Below are 21,604 nucleotides of genomic sequence, written 5' to 3'. Positions count from 1 at the left end.
GCACAGGGCAGGGAGACTGAGTAGAAATTTCCAGAAAAGTTCTAAACCCTTGCAGCATAGACAGAGCCAAATTCCACAACAGCAGACCACAACAGCAGTAGACTTATCTTACAGACTCATTAACCCTCTGCTTAGAAACAGAAATGAGGAACACAGTACAGAAAATCAGAGGAGACCTCTTCATTTATCATTTCTTTTTTCTGCTAACTCCCTTACTAATACAATATGACTATCATTGAATAAAGGAAGCTTCCAAAGAAGCTCTTTTAGTCTTGTATAGAGATCCTTCCATGCCAGGAGAGGACAAATAAAATATAACAAACATCCCCAAATGTGAAATTGTACTTATAGTCTTTAACATGTACCAGTCTGTATGTCAGGAGGCTATGGATCAGGTCTAAGTCCCAGACCAATGCCCTTTCTTTCTAGAGCCCTCGGTTTAGTAGAAGAAATAATATAATGAAACTTCCAAATGAAAAACTGGATTAGAAACCTCAAAGAACTCTAAAATTTCTGGTTCATAACAATTACCTAAAACTCTTGTCATAAGGGTTTCCAGTTACAAATCAACTATACGCACAATCAATGCCGGCTCCCAGGTGAACGGGCCACAGCCCTTTACCTCCTTCATCTCCTTCAGCGGTTCCTCTTTGGGGTCTTCCTCCTCAGTCTCCATTGGTAAGGGTTCTTCAGAAGGTTCTTTAATTGGCTCTTTAATCTTCTCCTCTAATTTTTCTATCAAAAAGATAATGTCACTTAATGGTTTTAATAGAATTTCCCAAGAATTTTGAGAGACTAAGTAGTTAAGATAATCCATAACTAGAACTATTAACCATAAAAATAAAACGTTCTTCCTTGTATTATCATTAATATGATTCTAAGGTAAGGCTCAACTCCAAACACCTTGCTATACCAATCAGGGAACTGGGAAAGAACTACTGATTTCAGAAGGACATTGAAGTCTTTCAGGTCATTCATGAATCACCGATAGCAATCATTCATTTTGCTGACAGAGATAAGATGCTAAGACCCTTAGGAACAGAAACAGGGACTTATAACATAGAAAATTATGAGTCTTCATCCAAGACTCCAAGGGCCTTAATTTTTTTATTTAGAACACATAACAATACACACCTTCTTTCCTGATCAGTACGATCAATCTTGATAAGGATAACAATAATTAAACAGAATTATGCAATTCCTGACAACAGAAAAAATATGTATTTGTATACATGTGTGACTTAATTTTTCCAGATGGAAGAATGGACAAATATGTACATAGAAGAACTGGCCTTTTAAAATATATACTTACCAAAAAACAAAAAACAAAAAACCTCAAATGCTACACTAGAATTTTATATTCGGTAGAAATAAATAATCCAACTACATCATCACAAAACCCCTCAAATGTGTTAAAAAGGAATTTACTCAGAGTTTCAAATAACATTCTATTTATAGTATCATAGTTTTTACTACATCCTACCAAGCATCCAAGCATTAAACTATACCTTTCTCCTTTAGTTCTTGGGGTTTTTCCCAGGTTGATTCTAATGTTCTATTGTTATAATAATATGTCTTCCCATCTGCTGTTTTGTATTCAGTCCACTCAGAAACTGCTGTCGCTCCAGCTAAGGTAGCAGGTGAAGCTGCAATAGCGACCTGGGGATGTATCATGGGTACAATAGGAGGGGCCATTCCTGGCAATACACCTGGAAAAAGAATAAGAAGAAGTGAGATTCAAGTATCAAACTGAAATACAAAATAAATCTTTAGAACATGAGCTAAAGCTATTAAATATTAATAAATGAATGAGTCAGTTGGAACAAAAAAAAATCATATAAAATGTGATTTAATTACTTAAATCTATTTCCCTGGTTTAGTTCTAGTACCTAAATTCAATTAGATTTGGAATTCAACCCAAGAAGTACCTTAAGAACAATCAGAAATTTTGGGTCATACCTATAAAGAAGTCTTAATGTAACAACTTATAAAAATCGTGGTACATTTCTCATATTAATAGAAATACATTTTATAAAGATTTTCTCAAATTCTAATGAAATCAAGGCAACATATTTACTATATAGTTTGAGGCAAAATTATTTTGATTTCTAAGGTACCTAAAAGGGAATGAATAAAATTCTCAGCTTCAAAGTAAATGACTGAGTTTAGTATCAAATCTACTTTAACATGCTAAGTGATTAAATCAGATATCCCTTAAACTCTGTTTAGTTCTTCCCTAAAAGAAAGCAAAGTTTCTTCTATTTTTTTTAAAAGATAAGCCAAGATTTGTATTTTCTATGAGACAGCTAGACAAGCTATTAAATAAACAAAATAACTGAGGATATGTGAATCAAACTGGAAAAACAAAAAACCTCAAATACTATACTAGAATTTCAGTTCTGGGTAGTTATCTTCAATAACTTTAAAACGTAAATTTATACTATACACACAAATATTCACACACATATACTCACTAGCATGCAAGCATAATCACATCACTTTACACATGGAAATGATTTTTTTATATTTAACTTAAAAACATACATCAAAAAACAAAATTAAATGTTATGAATATGAGAATGAAGTTGTTTACACTTATTACAAAAATTAAGATATAAAGTGATCTGACCTTAATTGCTTTTGTGAACCAAAGAAGCTAATACTACAGGCAACTGGGAAAATTAAGTGTTGGCCAAAATGACAACTGCATTTATACTGCTCATTAAAAAGAAAAATATCAAACCCACTCACTTAGATAAAAATAAATAAATAAAAGGATAAACAACAACATTCACTACCATGCCAACTTACAGACAAAACAAACTAAGATGGTTTTAAAAATTACCGGTTTTGGTGGTAGCGACTGTCTTTACATACGGGCAGCTGACTATTTGCATCATTGCTACACCTGTAAAATGGATAAGCAAGCATACGTTGGAAAGCTGCCATTGTATGTCGGCTACCACTGGGATTCAGGGAAATAATTTACCACTACAATTTAGAATGTTATTTCCAATGAGAAAGACCAAGAATGGAGGAAAATTTCTTTTTGTTTGACATTTTGTGGGAAGTGGTGCCAAATCCATTGGTAACTAATTTTAAATTATAGCATCAATTAATTACCTTTTTATCAAACCAGCTGGTATTTTTTAAAGGAGTCTCAAGAGTTTAAATTCAACAAAGGAAGCCCCTTCAGTGCATATACGTAACAAGTTCTCATGTGGGGTGTTTTCCCACAGGACATCAAACCCATGCTGCTGTTGCTTGGCCGCCAGTGAGAGGCGGACGCAGCAGGACACTGACAGGACACCTCCTCTGCACTGCTGCTGGGTGGGAACTGCACGCAGAAGCTGAGGCACGGGGCATAACCACGCAGAAGTAGAGAAAGAATAAAACAGGACAAAAAGGATGGGAGGGAAAGGAAGAAAATAAGGTATGAGATGGATCCAAATAGCCCACTACAAATAATACTTTAAATAAAAGAAGGGCAAAGATGGAGAGGAGGGCAGGGTTCAACTGATAATAAAATTTCCATGCGAAGTGACTGCTCTCTGAAATGCCCTGGGCTTGGAACACTGTGCAGGCAGGCTAACACGTCAAGAAAAAGACGGCTACTTTAGTATCACTAGTGGCTAACTGGGCTGGCTGTTTGAGAAACCGCTATCACCAAAGCCAGCTAAAGGGGTAGCACTTGTACTAAAGAATGGAACTTACGTACAGTTCTCAGAAGAATGAAGACTCATCAAGATACATTATAATGGTGATAAAAAGGGGACGAATGGCAAAGCTGGAAAACTAAGAGTGATTAATTGAGGAAGTTCAAAATTAAGAGTGAATTTAAATTTATTTTTAAAGGAAAAGGGTTAGGGAATCAAATTTTATTTTCTATTCATTATGGCTGAAAAACTAAACCTAGTTTGATACCAATAAAAAATAAAAATTATAAACTATTTCCTCCACTAAAGTATAGAAAAGAAATTTCTCCTAATTCAGAGACAAAAATTAAAACTAAGCCCCTGGGTTTGTAAATAATGTACCTATGTTCACACACACACACACAAAAATACTACAGATTTTTGAAAAGTACCTTTAATTTCTTCACTGCTTATTTTAAATAGAGATTATGAAAGCTAAATTTTCTATTAACTCTGGAAATAAAACAAAAGCACTGGATCATAAAAGCATGCTGAATAACATTATATAGTTTTATTTTCCTTAATGCTTAAGGAAAGCAATGGAAAAATTTGTTTGGTTAAGGAAGTTACAGCCATGTATTAGGTTTAAATTAGTATAAATACTGCCATCTGCAGGAACACTAAACCTATTAAGTCAGCACTAGGAATTCATTTCTTAAAATGAACTTAATTCTCAAAGACTGTTCTTCAAAAGCATACCAAGTAATGTTCACTGCACAACTTAAACTCAAGAAAATCAAATCTATGCATATGTAGGCCTGTTACTGTTACATATCAACTGGGCCAACACAGAATTTTTGCTCTTGTATTTGACTATTAACATACAGACCATATTAAAAGGTCATGTGTTTCTTCTCATGCTAAAAAGATAAACCTAAGATTTTCTCTGAGGATGATTACATGCTTATCATGAAGATTCACAGAGTAACCACACATCTAAATTTTTAACCTTCTTTTTAAAGGGTATGATTATTCAATTTGCCTAAAACTCTATCCTCAAATTATGTTTTATTAGGAAATCAAAGACTTCCATTCAGCATTTTGGATAACTTGGATGTCACTGACAATAAATTTGTAAAATTCCAAGTAAGATTTCATAGTCTTAGAAGCAGAAATCCTATAATCCCAATCCAATTTACTATCACCATTCCATCTTTTATTCCTATGTTTTACCTAATTCTTCCACTCTTTTCCTTCACCTTGTTTGACTATTCCTTCCTTAATCATCCTCCTTTTGAGCCACTCTTTGCTATTTCAGGGAAGAATTTAAGGCTAAAAGATAAATTACATCCAAATCCCTTTTGTTCACCTGCCAAATTGATATGAAGAACGTAAAACAGAGATAAATCTCACTGTATATAAAACCAAAGATTTGGGGAGAAGAAAAGTCATCTTTTTTTCTTTTTCACTAAAGTACCTTGGAGGACTGAATTAAAAGGGAAAATGAGAAATGAATGAACATTAGCATCAGATACCTTACTATATAAATATTAATATTACTTTATATATTTAACATCTGCTCCCTTTCCATAGAATTTTGGTATCTTGGACAAAATTTTACAGATTACCAAGTTCTCTTCCAACTAACCTACAAAATGTCATTAGAGGTTGCCATCTATTAGATCTGTCTTACTAACCAATCTCCTAAGTACCACCTCATTTGGTAAAATGGTCACTACCATTTATTCTAAAATTTAATGATGGGATAAGGATCATGACTTCAAAATAGAGCTATAACTGAAGGGATTTTATTGTGACAAATTCCACTTTCTATAGAAATAAATTTTGCTACTCTATACCTTTCACTAATTGGTACCTATTAGGAACCTCTAAAGCAAAAGAAGTCCTTTTAGATGATAGCCTTTCAAACACTTCAATAATGTTATTATGCTACCTCTCAATCTTCTCTCTATAGAATTAACAACCCCGGGTCCTTCAGATCACTCAGAATCCAGGATCTTGTCTTAATACTGTCCTTGACCCTAAAGCAGACCAAGATTGGAAGAGGTTATGATGAATGTCAAACTAGTTTCCATTTATCCCTTAGTTTTCTACAAAAGTATATCCGAAGAGTAAAGTATCCAGCTATTTATCTTACACATACTAGTCATTTAATTATTTAACACTATATGGACAACATGTAGGTTTTCCTACCAAAAAAACACTAGTTCTTGAGATTTTGCGTTTTTTCCTTGTATAATGTCTTAGTGTTCTTTTCAAAGTGATCACACAAAAAAGACAATTAGAAAAACAATGATAATTAAAACGGGTGCAAATCTATGAAATGGCTGTAATATAATCCTATTTTTATGCAAAAACTAGCAAAAAAAAGTTTTTATAATAGATAGGCAATAATTGTGGGAGGAATGTGAAATTGGAAGACAAGAAAACTAGGTTCTATTCATCTTTGCTACAAAGTAGCCCTGGGAACTTGATCTCTCTAAGGTATCAATATTTTCATCTATAATAGTAAGAAAATAGGCCATATATTAAGGATTAAATGTGTTTAACAGCAGCAAATGCATTCAAATTAGGGTGCCCAACACTCTAATTGTTTAATCCCTATGGGAAGAATTCTACTCCACAATTTTTTAATTCCTTCTCTAGCTGTAATGATTTCCCCCTAAGACAATAAAACACATGAATTCACCGTAATTATTTAAATGTTTAAATGGTTCATGTTATACTTAACTTCACAACTGTCACAAGGGAAACTTCTGGTTTCTGTTTTAGATGAATTCTTTATAGTTAAGTGATTCACATTTTCTTCCCAGTATAACATAATTAAGAGTATGGTGTTTGGATTGGGAATACCCAGGCTCAACCCATCACTTATTAGCTATATGACCATGGACAATTTAACCTGTGTACCTACTTCATAAAATGGTTATGAAAACTACATTGAGTTATCACATGTAAAGTTCTTAGAATAGCGCACAATAATAAATCACTCAACTTGTTATTAATGACTTGTGATTTCTCAATTTCAAAGACTCAATTCCTTAAAAATACTTCATTTCAAACATATTTACACAAAAAGATGATCATTTTTAATTTACTGAGGCTACTGCCCAAAATAAGTGTGGCTTTAAATGTGGCTCTAATTTTGAGACATGTAAACAACAACAAAAAAAGGACATTTACCAAAACTGAAGGTAAAATATTGCAGTTAGCCATGAATCCTTCAAAAACATTTCAAACAGGTGAGATTCAAGGCAAGTTTCAAATGCAACGGACACATGAGAACAAACTAACTGACAGTATGAAAGCCTGGCTGGAAGGACTGCTATAATGCGCTGGTTTACCTGGAAGTGGAATCGGCATGCCGGGGAGGGGGACACGGAACGGAGGCACCATCACTGGCGGAAAGGCAGGTAAGGCTGCTGCTGGCTGAGGTACTGAATGGGGAACAGCGGGAGGTAACGCCTGGGGGTGCGGCTGGGGAACCGTCTGCACAGGTGTGGCTGTAGGAGCAGGAGCTGAAACACTAACTGTAGGCGTGGCAACTGAAACAGCAGAACTTGGGGTCTGATCTTGTGTTGTGGGTGCTGATAAAAGATAAAGCAAAAATATGTATCACTCCTTCATAAGCCATTTTACTATATTCATCCATCATTCACTCATTCAGTAAGCAAGTATTTAAGGGCCCATTCCATGCACTGCAGGAAATTTTTAACAAGATGTGTTTTCAAGAAGCTTGAAAATAGTCAAATGAAATATAAAAAATAACTAAAATACAAAGTGAAATGGGATAAATGTACAGGAGTGCAAATAAAGACCCAAAGCCCATTTCTAACTGTGAGAGGGTAGAGTAAGTTGTGTACTGTGATGACAGGCCTTGAAAGATGAGGATTTCAACAAGGAAAATGACAAAGTGGAAGTAGAAAATAAGCAAGAGGTGGGAAAAGTGACTAAAAAGCAAAGAGTACAGAATAAGAAATTGCTTAGAAAACAGAATGTAAACAGCCAACTAGTAAAACACTAGGCATACGATGTGCTTTGACTGTAAGTACAAGTCATGACTGGAAAGGCAGCCCAGAGACGTAACGTGGGACTTGAACAGAAGGCCAAGGAGTCTGCACTTCAGCTGGTAGGGAAAGGAAGGAAGTTATAAATAAAGGGAAATGGTCTGGAAGTATATATACCAAAATGTATTAACTTGTTACACCTTTCACTTTTTACTACATATACTTCCTTAGAGTTTGAATTTTTTATAAGAATGCATTCGTGTGTTTTTTGTGAGACTTCAAGAATGTAAAGGGGTGTGGGGGAGGCAGAACGAAGGTCTCTATTTGGAAGTAATAATCACTGTTCACTGGATGAATCAACTTGGGAGATAAGTAGGAAGATAAGGAAGAACAGAGGTGGAAAAATTAATTTCAACATATCTGGAATTGTCCAAGCAAGAAAGAACAGAGAGAAAAAGGTACGGAGTAACTTCTGGCTGACTGGATATGAACAAATGTAGTCAAAAACAACTTGGGTTTCTCTATAATTATTTCAAAATAAAAATGTTAACAAAGGAAGAAAAAAGTCAGGTTTCCAGTATGAGAGGCCAGGAGAATGTGAAATTCTGGATAATTTGGTTCTGCTAATACATTATTTCTAACTATCAAAATTAAAACACTTCATCCTTAGTAATCATATTTAAAATCAAAATGTGACCCAAAAAACAAGCAAGATTCGTATTTTATATTTTCTAAAAAGTTTCAGTTCTCAAATATTACCAAACAGTTTTGTTATTTATTCAAAACCCATCTAGCTCCAAAACAATTCATTTTGGTAATCCACTGATAACAAATACTTCTTCTTCTTAATGTAAAGATAATGTAAAACCCTACCTGTATTGGACTAAGAATGAATTTACCAAATGAAATGATACAAAACAATGCTTTCCCAATCTTTATGCCAATTTTACTCTAAGGGAAAGCACATTGTTAATACAAACCACCCAATGATCCAATTGACAACAAAATTTGTCACTATCTTTTTTCAGCTCCTAATAATGAAAAACTCACTTAGGCTGGGAAGATGTGAGCAATTTCATACTTGTTAATGAGGGACTCACCTTGGCTAAATAGACAGCAGGGCCAAACAAGTATCTTCAGGGGCCCAGGAATGAATTGTTGGTCTAGCATAGACCTAGCCTTAGGGTACAGTATCATATTAATATAATTTTATAACAGTGTGAAAAACAAATTACATGCAACATTTGCCCAGTCCCATACATACATCATTTAGCATTTGTAATCACTGTAATGGCTGAAAATATATCTACTTATTCTTCCCAACTTCCCTCAGAAGTAGGATTTCATTCAGACTTGCACAGGATAAAAAGAGTTCATGTACAACTGGGGTTAAAATATAAATTCCTTAATTTTTAGTTCCATCTACCCATAGGAATTACATTTTTTAAAAATATTATGACAGTATTTAGCTACAATTACTAAAATCATGATACAAAATATTTTAGCCAGCAAAGTAAAATAAGCTAGAAAGACATCAAATTTCAAGTGGAAATGAACACCAAATGGAGATGACAAAAAGTATTCACTCAACCTAGATTTACACTTACTTTGCAAAGTACCTTGCTGACACAGGATTTTCTGAATTTGATTAGGGGTCATGAGTCATGAGAGGAAAGGGATAAAGGCAAATAAAAGAACTGGATGGGAAACTGTGAGAATGGTATCTAGGACTTTATGGTGGGTCAGTTCCTACTAACTCCATTTGCTAAAATAACTAGTGAAACACTAGGCCTCAAATAGACTACTAATCCAACCACACATCTTAAAAAAGACGACCATCTATAAGAGATGGAGAAACATTAAGACTGTAGTATGACAACACTTCATGACACTGAATAAAGTGAAATAAAAATAAGCATGAGTAGTACTCAGAAAGACATCAAAATTGATGCTTAAAGGCAGTTAAAAGAACACGATTTTGCTATTCTGTTTTTAGAATAAAGGCCTCCCAATCACGAAAGGGCAATGCAAAAAATTATCAAAGTGACTTCTGAACAGAATAGTTGACAATCACAAGGTAGCTATGAGGACTACTGACAGACCACTCTGATATAGAAATGGAACACATATAGGATAGTTAAAATATTTGGCTACCCACTTTCCTTTAAACAAAACACTATTATTTCTCCTTCCTAAGGCAGGAAACAAAGTATCAGGAACACAGAGCTTCCACAGAGAACTGAATTGCTTTTATTAATCCCCTTCTCCCATCACCAGCACATGTGCCCCATAAAAACTGGCGATTGTCTGCCTTGCCACATGTGTTTTAGAAGCAGTGGCCACAAAAAGGCAAAGCCCCTCAACCAGCTAACTAGTATCACTATTATACTTCCATGGCAGAATTCACCTTAGCTGCAAAACCGAAAATAGACTTACAATGCATTATTTACATCTTCCTATTAAGAGCATTTTCTTCCCAACTGTCTAAAAAAAAATCGAAGTAGGATCTTCAAAAAACTATCTCTGTATTATTACATGTACCTTACTTTTTCAATTACTTTTTTTAAAATTAAGATATCATTGATATAAACTCTTATGAAGGTTTCACAAGAAAAACAATGTGGTTATACATTCACCCTAATTATCGAGTTCCCCCACACACACCCCATTGCAGTCACTGTCCATCACTGTAGTAATATGCCACAGAGTCCCTACTTGCCTTCTCTGAGCTACACTGTCTTCCTCGTGAACACCATGTGCTTCAATCACTTCTTTATCAATAAAATCTGAATCTACTATGACTAAATTTCTCTCACATACGTATTTCTCACAGGATAATATATACCAATAATTCCCAAGTCCCTGAAACTACAGGTGGGGGCTTTTTCTTATTTTCATCTATTATCCAGGTAGCAAAATAATCCAATTTATAATCACCCTGTAGAAATAACTATGTATCTCCATACAAGTATCATTACAAATAATCAAATCAATAAAAATTATTTATTTCTGGGCTTAATCTCAGTCTGAAAAGGAGCAATATACAAAAACAAAGAAGTAGTAGTATAAACATTAATGACATTGTTTTAAGTGAATTAACAGATTCTTCTCTCAATCTATAATCTATTAATTGCCTCTCATCTTTTTGAAAGGATCTAACCTTTGGGCCTCGATGGCTTCATACCTGATAATTCTCTTACCTTTCTGACTGCTTCTATCTCACCCCATCCTGTCACCCATCTGCATCCCATTCTAGGATACATTCACATCTAAACAAGATCATTGAAAAGTTCCTATTGCATCTCCCTGATTTCAATGCTACCCAAAACACAATCACGTGAACTATCTCCCAGAACACTGCATTCATACAAGGCCCCAGAGCCTGCCTTCCTCACCCATTTGCCTGGCTCTTGAAATTCTTCATGACCTGGTTTCATTCTTATCCAATCTATTAACCCATATAAATCCTCCCACTTCAGAAGTTCCCTAACGATCCCATGAACTGCACATATCCTCATTTCCTGACCCTTGTTCATGCTATTCCCAGCTACCTGAAAGACCTCTCCTTACTTTGGCACCTACTTAAATACTACCACACATCCTTCATGACCAACCTCAATAACCATGTCATCCACCCACTTGTCTGTTTTCTCCAATTTGTACATCTTCTATTTTCACTGCATAATTCTGCACATTATTCTCTTAATTGTTTCATGTGCATTATTTTGCCTCCTCAATCAGAAAAACAGGAAGCAATGTAAGGTAGAGGCCAAGACTTACACTTACTTTGCAAACCCCACAGCACCCAGCATTACTGTTGGCCAAGTTGAACAGTAACTCTGCACTTCCCCAGTTTAGCTTCATGAATTAAAACAGGGCAAATAATTTCTTCTATTAATGTATAATTTCTGTTCTTCTTTAACTCAAGGTCCTAGCATCAAAAAGTATTTTAAATAATACCAAGGATAATACCTGAAACACTAGGATCACTTTGGGATACGGTCCCTACCTGTTCATTCCTCTAGCCCCTAAGTGAAAACACATGCTGGCTGGTACTCACTTGATACTGTCTGCGCAACCGAAGAGGCAGTTGTCGTGGTCGAAGTGGTAGAAGATGGGGTGGATGATGATGCTGACGTGGATACTGCAGGCGCTGGGCTACTGGTCGTGGGGGTGGACGCCCCCACCGCTTGTGCTTGCACCTGCGCCTGCGCCTGGGCCTGGGCCTGGGCCTGAGCCTGTGCTTGTGCCTGAGCCTGCGCCTGCGCCTGGGCCTGGGCCTGAGCCTGAGCTTGGGCCTGGGCCTGTGCCTGCGCCTGGGCCTGCGCCTGCGCCTGCGCCTGGGCCTGCGCCTGAACCTGGGCCTGGGCCGCAAGCATTGGTGTCAGTTCTGACTGCTGAATAACCTTAACTCCATCTGGCTTGGTCCACGCAGATTCACGTGTCCGAGCATTATAATAATAAACCTGCAGAGGAAGCAAGATCATTGGTATCATAAACTGTCAACTACGACTAAAAACATAACACAACTATTATTTTGTCTTAAAAAAACTGGTTGTTCATATATTATAGGACTATTGATAATTTTCCTTCCTTTCTTCCCTTCCCCCAATTTTATAAAAAGCATACTATATTTTTAACATGCACAGAAAAAGGAAAACCAAGATTATATACTGTGCAGAAAGTTGATACAGTATGGATCATTTTGGTGGTGACCCTCCTGAAATCTGAGGATTTTCTAAGGAAAAGTCCTTAGAAAGCTTGCTTGCGAAGTTGGCCCTTGGCTGGCATGAGAACTTGGATTTCAGGAGGGTTACCACCATCCCCTGAAAACCCTCAACTCCTCAGCTCAGGCTAGTTTCCCTGGCATACAATGTCTCACACATATTGTCACAATCCACAACAGAGGAAATAAAACATTTTCCGTATGACTCCACTTAAGAGGATTCCTGGAAGCTTGTGCTTGGTTTCTTCCAGACTTCGACCCACTCACCCTTTTCTCTTTGCTGGTTTTGCTTTGTATCTTTCACTATAATTAGTCTCACTCAGTAGTGAGTACAACTATTTGCTGAGTCCTGTGGGTCCTCCTGGCAAACACTAAACCAGAGATTTGTTTAGGGGACCCAGGACACATTGAAAATACAAGCCTTCAAAATCACAAGTAAATGTATGGAAGCACTCTAGGCAACTTTATGTTTGTGCAAAAAGTCCAATCCAGTGAGCCTGTTCTGAAGACCACCACCCACCCCATGCTCATTCAAGGCTCAGTCTTAATTAGGAAGGATATTGTCATGCATCTCAATCTGCCAGAATTTTTAAGTTTTATTCCTCTGTCACCAAGGATATAAAAATATTTTTAAACAAATTTTATAATTTACCTTCCCATCTGGAGTTTTATTTTCAACCCATATCTCCTCAGTAGGAGGCAGTGCTGGAGTACCAGGAGCAGTCACAGGCGGCATTCCTGGTGGAAACATCATGCCTGGAGGAGGAGGCATGGCTCCCATGGGCGGGGGCATGAAAGGTGGCCTCTGTTAATGCACAAGAACCGTAATGTCACTTGCGGTTATTATCTTTCTTCTTTCGAACTACTACTAAATTCTACCCAAAAGTAAAGCACTATAAGAGAAACTGATTTTATAGTTGAATAAAATACACTCATCTAGGTTGTGCAAGCAGTTTCTCTGTAACAAAAATGATTACTAAGCAGACTAGAAAGAAATATATCAAAATACTAACAGTATTCATGTCTGGGTTAAAGCATTATGGGGAACTTTGTTTTTATACTTTAACTGCATATTTCATACACTAGACACTGGACTACTCTCAAAAGAAAAGAAGTAATGTTGCATCTTGTTTAAACCAAGCACATCAATGCCCCCACAGCACACCTACAGTAAGAACCAACCATAAGGGAAGGGTTATTTCACAAATAACACAGCGGTAGCTAAAAAAAAGTCAGATATACTTAACTAACCCTTTATTCTATTTTCTTACAATAAAAAATATATATATGTTAGCTAGGAAAATAATCATTCCCTATTTTTCAAACAGTAAAAATAATAATGTAGCTCATCAAAGACATGAACATTATCAGTAAGTGTAAAAGACACGGTCAAATAATTACCCACTTTACTTTTAGTGGAAAATAAGAATTTAAATGGTATATGTTACTTTTTTAAAAAAATTTCCTGGAGCCATTAACTGATTCAATCCTACCTCTGGTAATTTCCTTTACTGCCATTCTTCAATGATTGCTGACCCAACACAAGATCCTGAACCAAACAATTTAACTGTAACTGCCGTATCTTACTTACTAAAGCAGAAAAGTAAAACAAATTTTAACAGGGATTAAAATGATTGCCTCTACAATACAAGTAACACTAAAATTCAAATATTTATAGCCCCTTAATCTGGATAATGAAATTTACATTATGCTAATAATGTAAAACTGTATTTCATTTCCCTAAAAATGTTTTCTTGGATTTCCAGTTTTTTTTGTATTCATTTAGTGTCTTTCAAGCTTCAGCACACACACCCATGTTCTATAAAATATCCACCCCAAATATATCTTAGACACCATTAGCTGGAAATCACTTGGATTTAAAGTAAAAGAACACAATTATCCATCATAACAAAGGGAAACATGTAACATTCGAATGTATCCCATTACAACACCTGACATATTTCCACTAGAGTGTTTCATTAGTCTATTACACTATATAATAGTCTTCAATGTTTAACTCTAAAAGGCACAAATTAGAATAAATTACTTATAACAAGTTATACCAGAGTAAGATGGTCTAAAAACTATTCCTTATTCTACTCGTAAAGAAAATATAAAACCATTTAATAATTTAAGGGGGGAGGGACTACTCATTATTAGGAAGGCAATACAATTATTAAGAAAAGTATTAAAACCTTGTGTCTCTTCCATGAATATAGCACTATTTAAACAGAGTTAACATCACTTGAATAGTACCATTATTTTTTTCTATTTTTAGTAAATTAACTCTTGATTATCTAAGCTAATGGAGAGCAAATGGTTATTACTGTATTTATTTGGTTTCAGAAATGTACAGGCTGGATACACTAAGAAAATACAGATACATACTCAAACAAAAAGAACACAATCTCAAAAGTACACAATTGAGAGTTGATACCTTAATGACCTCATTTCAGACAATAACTGAGTCTACATACTCTAGGGAGTGATATATGCCCCTGGTTAAATTCCAGGAAAAGAAAGTACTTTAAAGGAATCCCACAATAATTCTAAAATAGTAAGATTACCCTATTACTTTTTTCACGAGAAAAATAAATAAATATCATGCTTATAAAATGTTTGTCATTTTCTAGATTCTATCTTAGATATCATTTTTTCTATCACCATCAAAATTCCCACTCTGAATTTCTATAGTAATTACTGTTACCGCTGCTTTTGAGGAAACATGTAAATATATGAATGTTCCCTTTAGCTCTCATTTTCCTATAAACTCAAACTAAGAACACAAGCTTTTTACGCAAAACTCATATATGATATTGATACCAACAAAGAAACAGCAACCCCCTTACCTGGAGGTGTGGAGGGCCCATAGGTGGAGGAATCCCCCCTGGAGGAGGCATTGGCGGCATATTAGGATCAAAAGGAGGACGTCCGAAGGGGGGACGAGGTGGCGGAGGAGGGCCTCGCATCATGCCAAAGGGGGGAGGAGGTCGCATGAGAGGTGGTGGGCCTCGCATCACTGCATTTGGGGGGGGAGCTGGGCCTCGGAACCTCAAGGCCTGCTGTTGAGCCATCCTGTGTGGGAAAGCAATGAATAATTTTTTCTTTCTCAAAATTGCAAAAATGTAGCTACTGATTACATCTAATATCATCAATGCCCTTACGAGTAAGTGGAGTTGGAAAGCCATCATTTTGCAATTATCACAGTAAAAAATGCACCAGTAAGGATGATCAATAAACTTCAAATCTAGGAGGAGATCTGGATGAGATGGATGTTTAGATGATCATGAAATATCTCCCCACAGGCTGTTTACAGCTGCAAGGGAGGATGCAAAAAACACTAACTATATAATGGAGAACCTGGGCAATACCTTGACCAGGTGACCAAAATTACTATCATCTAAAAATTTTAGGATAGGTGGGTATCATGTGACCGAAAGGGACACAGTATCACTTATTCCAAGTAAGAATGTGTAACTTCAATCCAATAATGAGGAAGTTTGTGTTAGACAAACACAAATGAGGAATGTTGAGAAACGTTCTGCTAAAAAGGGGGGAAGCAGGGATTGTATTCTTCAGAAACGTCAGTGCTGTACATGAAAGACAAAGGAAGGCTGTGCAAACGTTCTAGATCAAAGGAGGCTAAACAGAACTAACTGCAGACTGGATCCTGTACTAGAAGGAAGAAATGTTATAAAAGACATAATTGGATTCATGGACAACACTGCACTACGGACAATAAAGTATTGTATCGTAAATTTATGAGGTTGATAACTGTGCTGTATAAGTAAAAGAATATATCTATTAGAAAACACACACTTAAGCATTTAGGGGTAAAGGGCCATGGTATATGCATCTTACCCTCAAATGGTTCATAGTAACAGCATGCATGCGTGCGAATAAAGCAGAAGAGGTAAAATATTAACACTAAGTGTATTATCTTTATTTTTGCAACTTTGTAAGTCTGAAATTACTTCCAAATACAAAGTTTTTATGGGGGCCCGGGGGAGTAGCAGCTTAAGAGGTCAGGAGTATTCTCTAACTAAAGGGAATGAATGCCTTTCTCTACGCTCCACCCCACCCCATGCTTCAATCTCTAGCTAAACACCCTAGTTTATTTTCTCCATGGCATTTAAGCAGGTAAGTGGTATTACACAAGCAAGATGGTATTAACTACCTCTTCTCACAGAAGTGTTTTAAAAATTAGTAACTCTTAGAAGTGCTTACTATGTGCGAGGCAGCATTCTAAGCTTGAGTCATTTGATCATCATAACAACCCATGAGATGGATACTATTATCAAACTCAATTTACATGCGAGGACATTAAGGTACACAGATGTTGTTCACTAACTTGCCCAAGGCCACAGAGCTGGCTCAGTGGTCAAGCCAGGATCCAAACAGAGGCAAATGGTTCTTAAACACGACACCATGCTGTCTATGCGAGCCCTTTCAGAGTAGGAATTCTGTCCGTCCTGCTCACTCTTGCGTCTCCAGCACATAGTTAGTTCTGGACATTGTAGGGCTCAATAAACATTTGTTGAATGAACCAGTGAATGCCTAGATGATACTATACCTAAGCTACCTTACAAGTAGGACATGTGCAATCTTAAAGAAATTATTTTTACTGTAATTTACCATATCAGTTAACTTAGCACCTACCACAGACTTTACAGTAGCTACTATAAATCTCTCAATTATCCATGAAATTTACATTTCTATGCTGAAGAGAAGGCTAACAATTCATTAAGTATATTTGAAGATAATCATTCTTACACTCTCACCAGGCTCTTTCAACTTTCCTACCTTTTTCAACCCTCTGGTTAAGATTACCCTTTTAACTTTCTCAATTCTGACACACAAAAAAAAGTCCTAAAGAAGAATCAATATGCCTTCTTTGGGAACACTAGGATTGTAAACACATCTAAGAACTACTCTACCAAGTATATTTAACCAAATTTGCAAATCATCCTGCACTCAAAGTTACAAAGTATGAGTTAAAAATAGTGACTGCAAAGAAAGCATGGATTCTATCAGAATTATCAGTCTTTTTCAAATTACATGCATTCCCAAAAGACAGATGGCCACTCTTACTAAAAGAATGTCAACCTTTAGGGCAGAAAAAAAAGTTAACCACCAAGGAAAGATACTGTTTCACCCTTCAGTCAGTAATATACCTTAATCTTTCATTTCCTTCCTTAATCATCTGCATTTCCCTTTTCAAAAAGTTTCTCTTTCTTTGGAACTTTATAGTTTGAAGTTAAGCCTTAAGGCTCTAGAATCACAAAAGGCAAATCAGGGCTCTCTCTGCCTTTTGCGGGAGACTAGTTACAAACTTTCCAAGCCAGAGTACACTCAGACGGAAATGAGAAGGGGAATAGAAATAAAACCTCTCTATCTCTATTCAGTGAAATAATCCCCATGAAACATTTAGGATAGTCTGTATAAAGAGTAAACTACTTTTACGATCATTACTTTCACTTCCCCACAAACCTAGTACACTGCTCTGCCAGAAAAGGCACTTTGACTAGATGACTTTCAAGTCTGCCACTAAAATAGTGACAAAGTTCACCTAATTTCTTTTGTCAAAAGCTTCAAGCTGCCATTTTCTGATGTCAGATTTGTATGTCACATGTGCTGAGCTCTTTAGTGCTCCATCACAACAGCCTTACCAGGACCTGCAGTGAGGACTCAGTGAGCCAGTGAATACTTGGAACAGCAGCACCTAGCATGTACGTGTTCTCTAAGTATTAGCCACCATTACTGTTGGTATGGCATCAGTGACAGTGTTAGCTATTATTACCATGATTATCATCAGGCTCTCTATAACCTAGCCCTTGGCAACCTCTCTATAGACTCAAGTCTTCTTTTTGATCAAATACTTCAAGTTCATTACCTTGAAGCTTCTACACTTGCTGTTACCTCTGCCTGGCATGCTTTTCCTTAGATCTTTACATAACTGGCTCCATCTCATTATCCAGCCTCAGCTCAAAAGTCACCTCAAACTGCTTACCCACCCCTAGCCTCTCCCAGCCCCTCTCTGCCTCACTACCCAATTTGAGTTTTCAATTATAATAAATGCTATGAAGAAATATCTCACCTTTTTATTTTCTTTTCTACTCTCTCGACCCACTAATGTAAGTTTCCCTCAGTATACTGCTGCATCCCAGTGCCCAGGATGGCAGGTGTTCAAATATTACTGTTTTAATAATGATAGTGAACACTGGGAATTTCCCACATAGCAGGCACAGTTATATGGAAATTATTTGTACAAACTCTTATTACTCGTCACAACAACTGGAAAAGGTAAGTTTGGCACCTGTTTTACAGAGGAAACTATGGCACAGAAAAATAACCTGTTTAAGGCAGCTAATCAGTGGTAACACTAGTATATTCTTATTCTTATTCCCATTTTACAGTTTACGTAATTTAGGCTGCAAGTACCTTAAGTCAGAAATCATTAATAGGTAAACAAAAGCCCTAAAGATCTATGCAAATATGACTCTAAAAGTTACGTTAATGGCCCTCAACAATAAACAGATATATGATATTTGGATCTCTGAATAAATTGTTTATTGCAGGTTTTTTCATTTTTACCACTTTCATCTTTATCGGAAAACAGATGACCACTTGGTGTGAATAGAAACACAAAATTCTTTTTACAAGAACAAATGCATTTCTTTAAACGTACTCTATCCAGATATGTAACCTCCCCCCAGTGGTGAAGACAAGACCACAAATACTTTAATAAGAGGGGCAAAAATGGAACGCTGTTACTGCTAATACGGGCAGCAAATTAGGGAGCAGACTGTTAAATGAGGAGACTCGGGTTTTAATCCACACACTCTCCCAACTACTCAGTGACCTGTGTAAATGTCTTCATACTTGCAGGCTGAGCTCTTCATTTGCTGTGGTTACTTTAGTTTAGAATTTAGATCAATCTTAATTAGCATGTAAGCCCCTTGAAGACAAAAGTTTTTCTGGTTCAAGGCTCTACTGCCACAACGTAGGTCCAGTGACTATCACATAGCACACTCTCAATAAATGTGGGTCCGCTATTTAAACCATCTCTAAATCTCCTCTATTCGTTTATTTACCATATATCCACCAAACACCTTATTTTCCAGGCCCTATAACAGTCACACCACGAGATACAGTAAGGATACAAATACAGAAACTAAGCCCCAATTTCTGCCATCAAAGAGACCACATAAACAGCTAAAAACAAAGGTCTGTACAATATGCTCTGAAAGCAACTTGCAACCAAGAGGCTAAGCTACAAAACATTTCCAACATAACAGTTAATTTAAAACACTATTCAATTTGTAACCACGTCTAGACTACTATTAATGAAGTCTAAAATGTTACTCATGTAAAGCTGGAGAAAGATACTTTCTAAAAATGCAAAGTAATGTTCCCAAATGAACCCATATGGACTACGTAACCTTCTCTTGAAATCAAAATCAGGAATAAGCTTGCCATCACTTAACACCCAACAACTCTGACAACACACTCGGATCACGAACTCATCGCTTAAGTGTACTTCTGGAGTTTAAAGGAGTTGAGATCCATCTCTGAAATGAAACAAGATTTTATTCCTGCCAAAGTATGGATTTGTGTGTGTGTGTGTGTGTGTGTGTGAGACAATTCAGAATCTAAAAGTCCTTTTTTCCCCTTAAAACTTGAACAGAAACACTCATTTCGTTACACGATATCGTCCTGAGCTCTAGACAATACTAGAATCGTCACAACCTACGCTCTTTTTTCATTTTCAAATGTTGACAATGGCACAATTCAGAACAGGAGCTGAACATCTGAAATGGCATGTGCCCCATCCAGAAAAAAAAAAAAAGTACCGACTATAAAGCTTGGTACCTATTTGTCCTCAAAAAAACACTGACTGAAGGTTTTTCCAAGACACTTCCACTTCACCAAACCTTAATTACAAACGCCACCGACACCGGGACACCAGGGAAAGGTCGGCCACTGCGCTCTTGAGGGCAAAGGAGGGCGCGGGCGAACGGGCTGGCGGGCGAGCCCCCAGGCTCCGGGGCCTGCCGCCGGGGTCCGGGCCGCTTCCCGCAGCCGGGGTCCCCAGCGCGGCCCGGCTCTGCTTCCTCCATCTCTGCGAGGTTCGGTTGGCTCGCCTGTGCGGTGGGCAGTGACTTAACGGCGGCCAGGCCCGGTCTGCGGCCCGCGGAGGCGGAAGGCGGCCACCCGAGCGGCGGGCGGGAGGGCCCACGGGGCGGCCCTGCGGGGGCGCTTCACGGGGCGCGGGGGCACCGGACAGCGGCTGCCCCTGCCCGCAAACGCGAACAGGAAGGGCGGGAAGCCGCGCAAAGTGAAAAGCAAGCGACGTGGGGAAAGGGAACAAGGCACTCGGGAGACCCCAGGGCCGCGCCCGGGGTGGGGGGGGAGGCCGAGGGTGACCGCGCCCGGCCCCGAGCCGCAGGCCGCGACGGCGCTGCGGCCCCGCGGGAACCGCAGGCGGCGCCCCAAGGGCGCGCGGGAGGCCGCGGCCCGGCCCGGCCCGTCTTTCTCATTCAAGGCACCTTCCCCTGGCCCAGCCCATGCGGCCCGCGCCCCGAGCCGCCGCGGCCCCTGCTCCCTCGCTCCGCCCCGGGACCTGCCCGCGGCAGGCCTAGCCCCAGGGACTCCGGCGTGCCGACGGGTAAGAAAGGACAGCGTCCCTCACCTGAGCTCCCCCGGGTTGAATCGCTCACCGTCCCCCCCGTCCCCGCCACGCTCCGCCATTACAGAAGGCCGCGTTCATCCACCCGCCGACTGGGCGTCTGCTATTGGCCGGACGGATCGTCAATCCCGTGCGAGAGAGGCGGGGGTAGCGGGGATCTTCGAGATGGTTGGTGAAATATTCCGTCAATCTTAAAACTGAGGGCGGTATCTGCCTTACTATTAGTGAAAGGGCGCGCCGACTTTGAAAGCGGTATAGAGACAGCCAGTTGATTGGTCACTTGGAGGCTTTATGGGAAATGAGAGTTCAGCAGAGGAACCGCGGGCGCCCTCTCGCGATAAGAGAAACTAGGTCCTCCCACGTATTACTGCCCTGCCTGCGGTGGCCACGTGTCTGCCGGCTTCCCGGAAAGCCAATGGTGGAGCCATGTTGACCACGTATTGGCCATATTGGCTCAGGCCGAGACCATGCACATCGCGGGAGCCAATCAAAAACGACCTGGGTCGCGCCTAAACCGGTAACAGAG

The 21,604-nt window shown here is 38.3% G+C and overlaps 1 protein-coding gene across 9 annotated transcripts in view; it reads right to left on the bottom strand.

The window, feature by feature from the left end:
* Positions 1-21,217, bottom strand: part of TCERG1 (transcription elongation regulator 1) — a 58,614-nt gene extending 37,397 nt beyond the window's left edge. For 4 of the 9 annotated variants that reach the window (XR_008993477.1, XM_036894714.2, XM_036894732.2 and 1 more), the window contains exons 1-8: positions 21,082-21,217; positions 15,239-15,464; positions 13,042-13,194; positions 11,724-12,129; positions 7,001-7,243; positions 2,846-2,908; positions 1,509-1,709; positions 581-735 (exon numbers count right to left, since the gene is read on the bottom strand). Coding sequence is in view for 8 of the 9 variants with exons in the window: in XM_036894714.2 (XP_036750609.2) it covers positions 581-735; positions 1,509-1,709; positions 2,846-2,908; positions 7,001-7,243; positions 11,724-12,129; positions 13,042-13,194; positions 15,239-15,464; positions 21,082-21,140 (1,506 nt within the window). In the remaining variant the exon portion in view is untranslated. The remainder of the gene's footprint in view (positions 1-580; positions 736-1,508; positions 1,710-2,845; positions 2,909-7,000; positions 7,244-11,723; positions 12,130-13,041; positions 13,195-15,238; positions 15,465-21,081) is intronic. The other 5 variants (XM_036894745.2, XM_036894763.2, XM_036894769.2 and 2 more) reach the window with 3 other exon arrangements.
* Between the last annotated feature and the right edge of the window lie 387 nt (positions 21,218-21,604).

This window comes from Manis pentadactyla, chromosome 13 (assembly GCF_030020395.1).
Source record: "Manis pentadactyla isolate mManPen7 chromosome 13, mManPen7.hap1, whole genome shotgun sequence".
NCBI lineage: Eukaryota > Metazoa > Chordata > Mammalia > Pholidota > Manidae > Manis > Manis pentadactyla.
The sequence above is the reverse complement of the archived record's forward strand: the minus strand, read 5'-3'. Positions and strand labels throughout refer to the sequence as shown.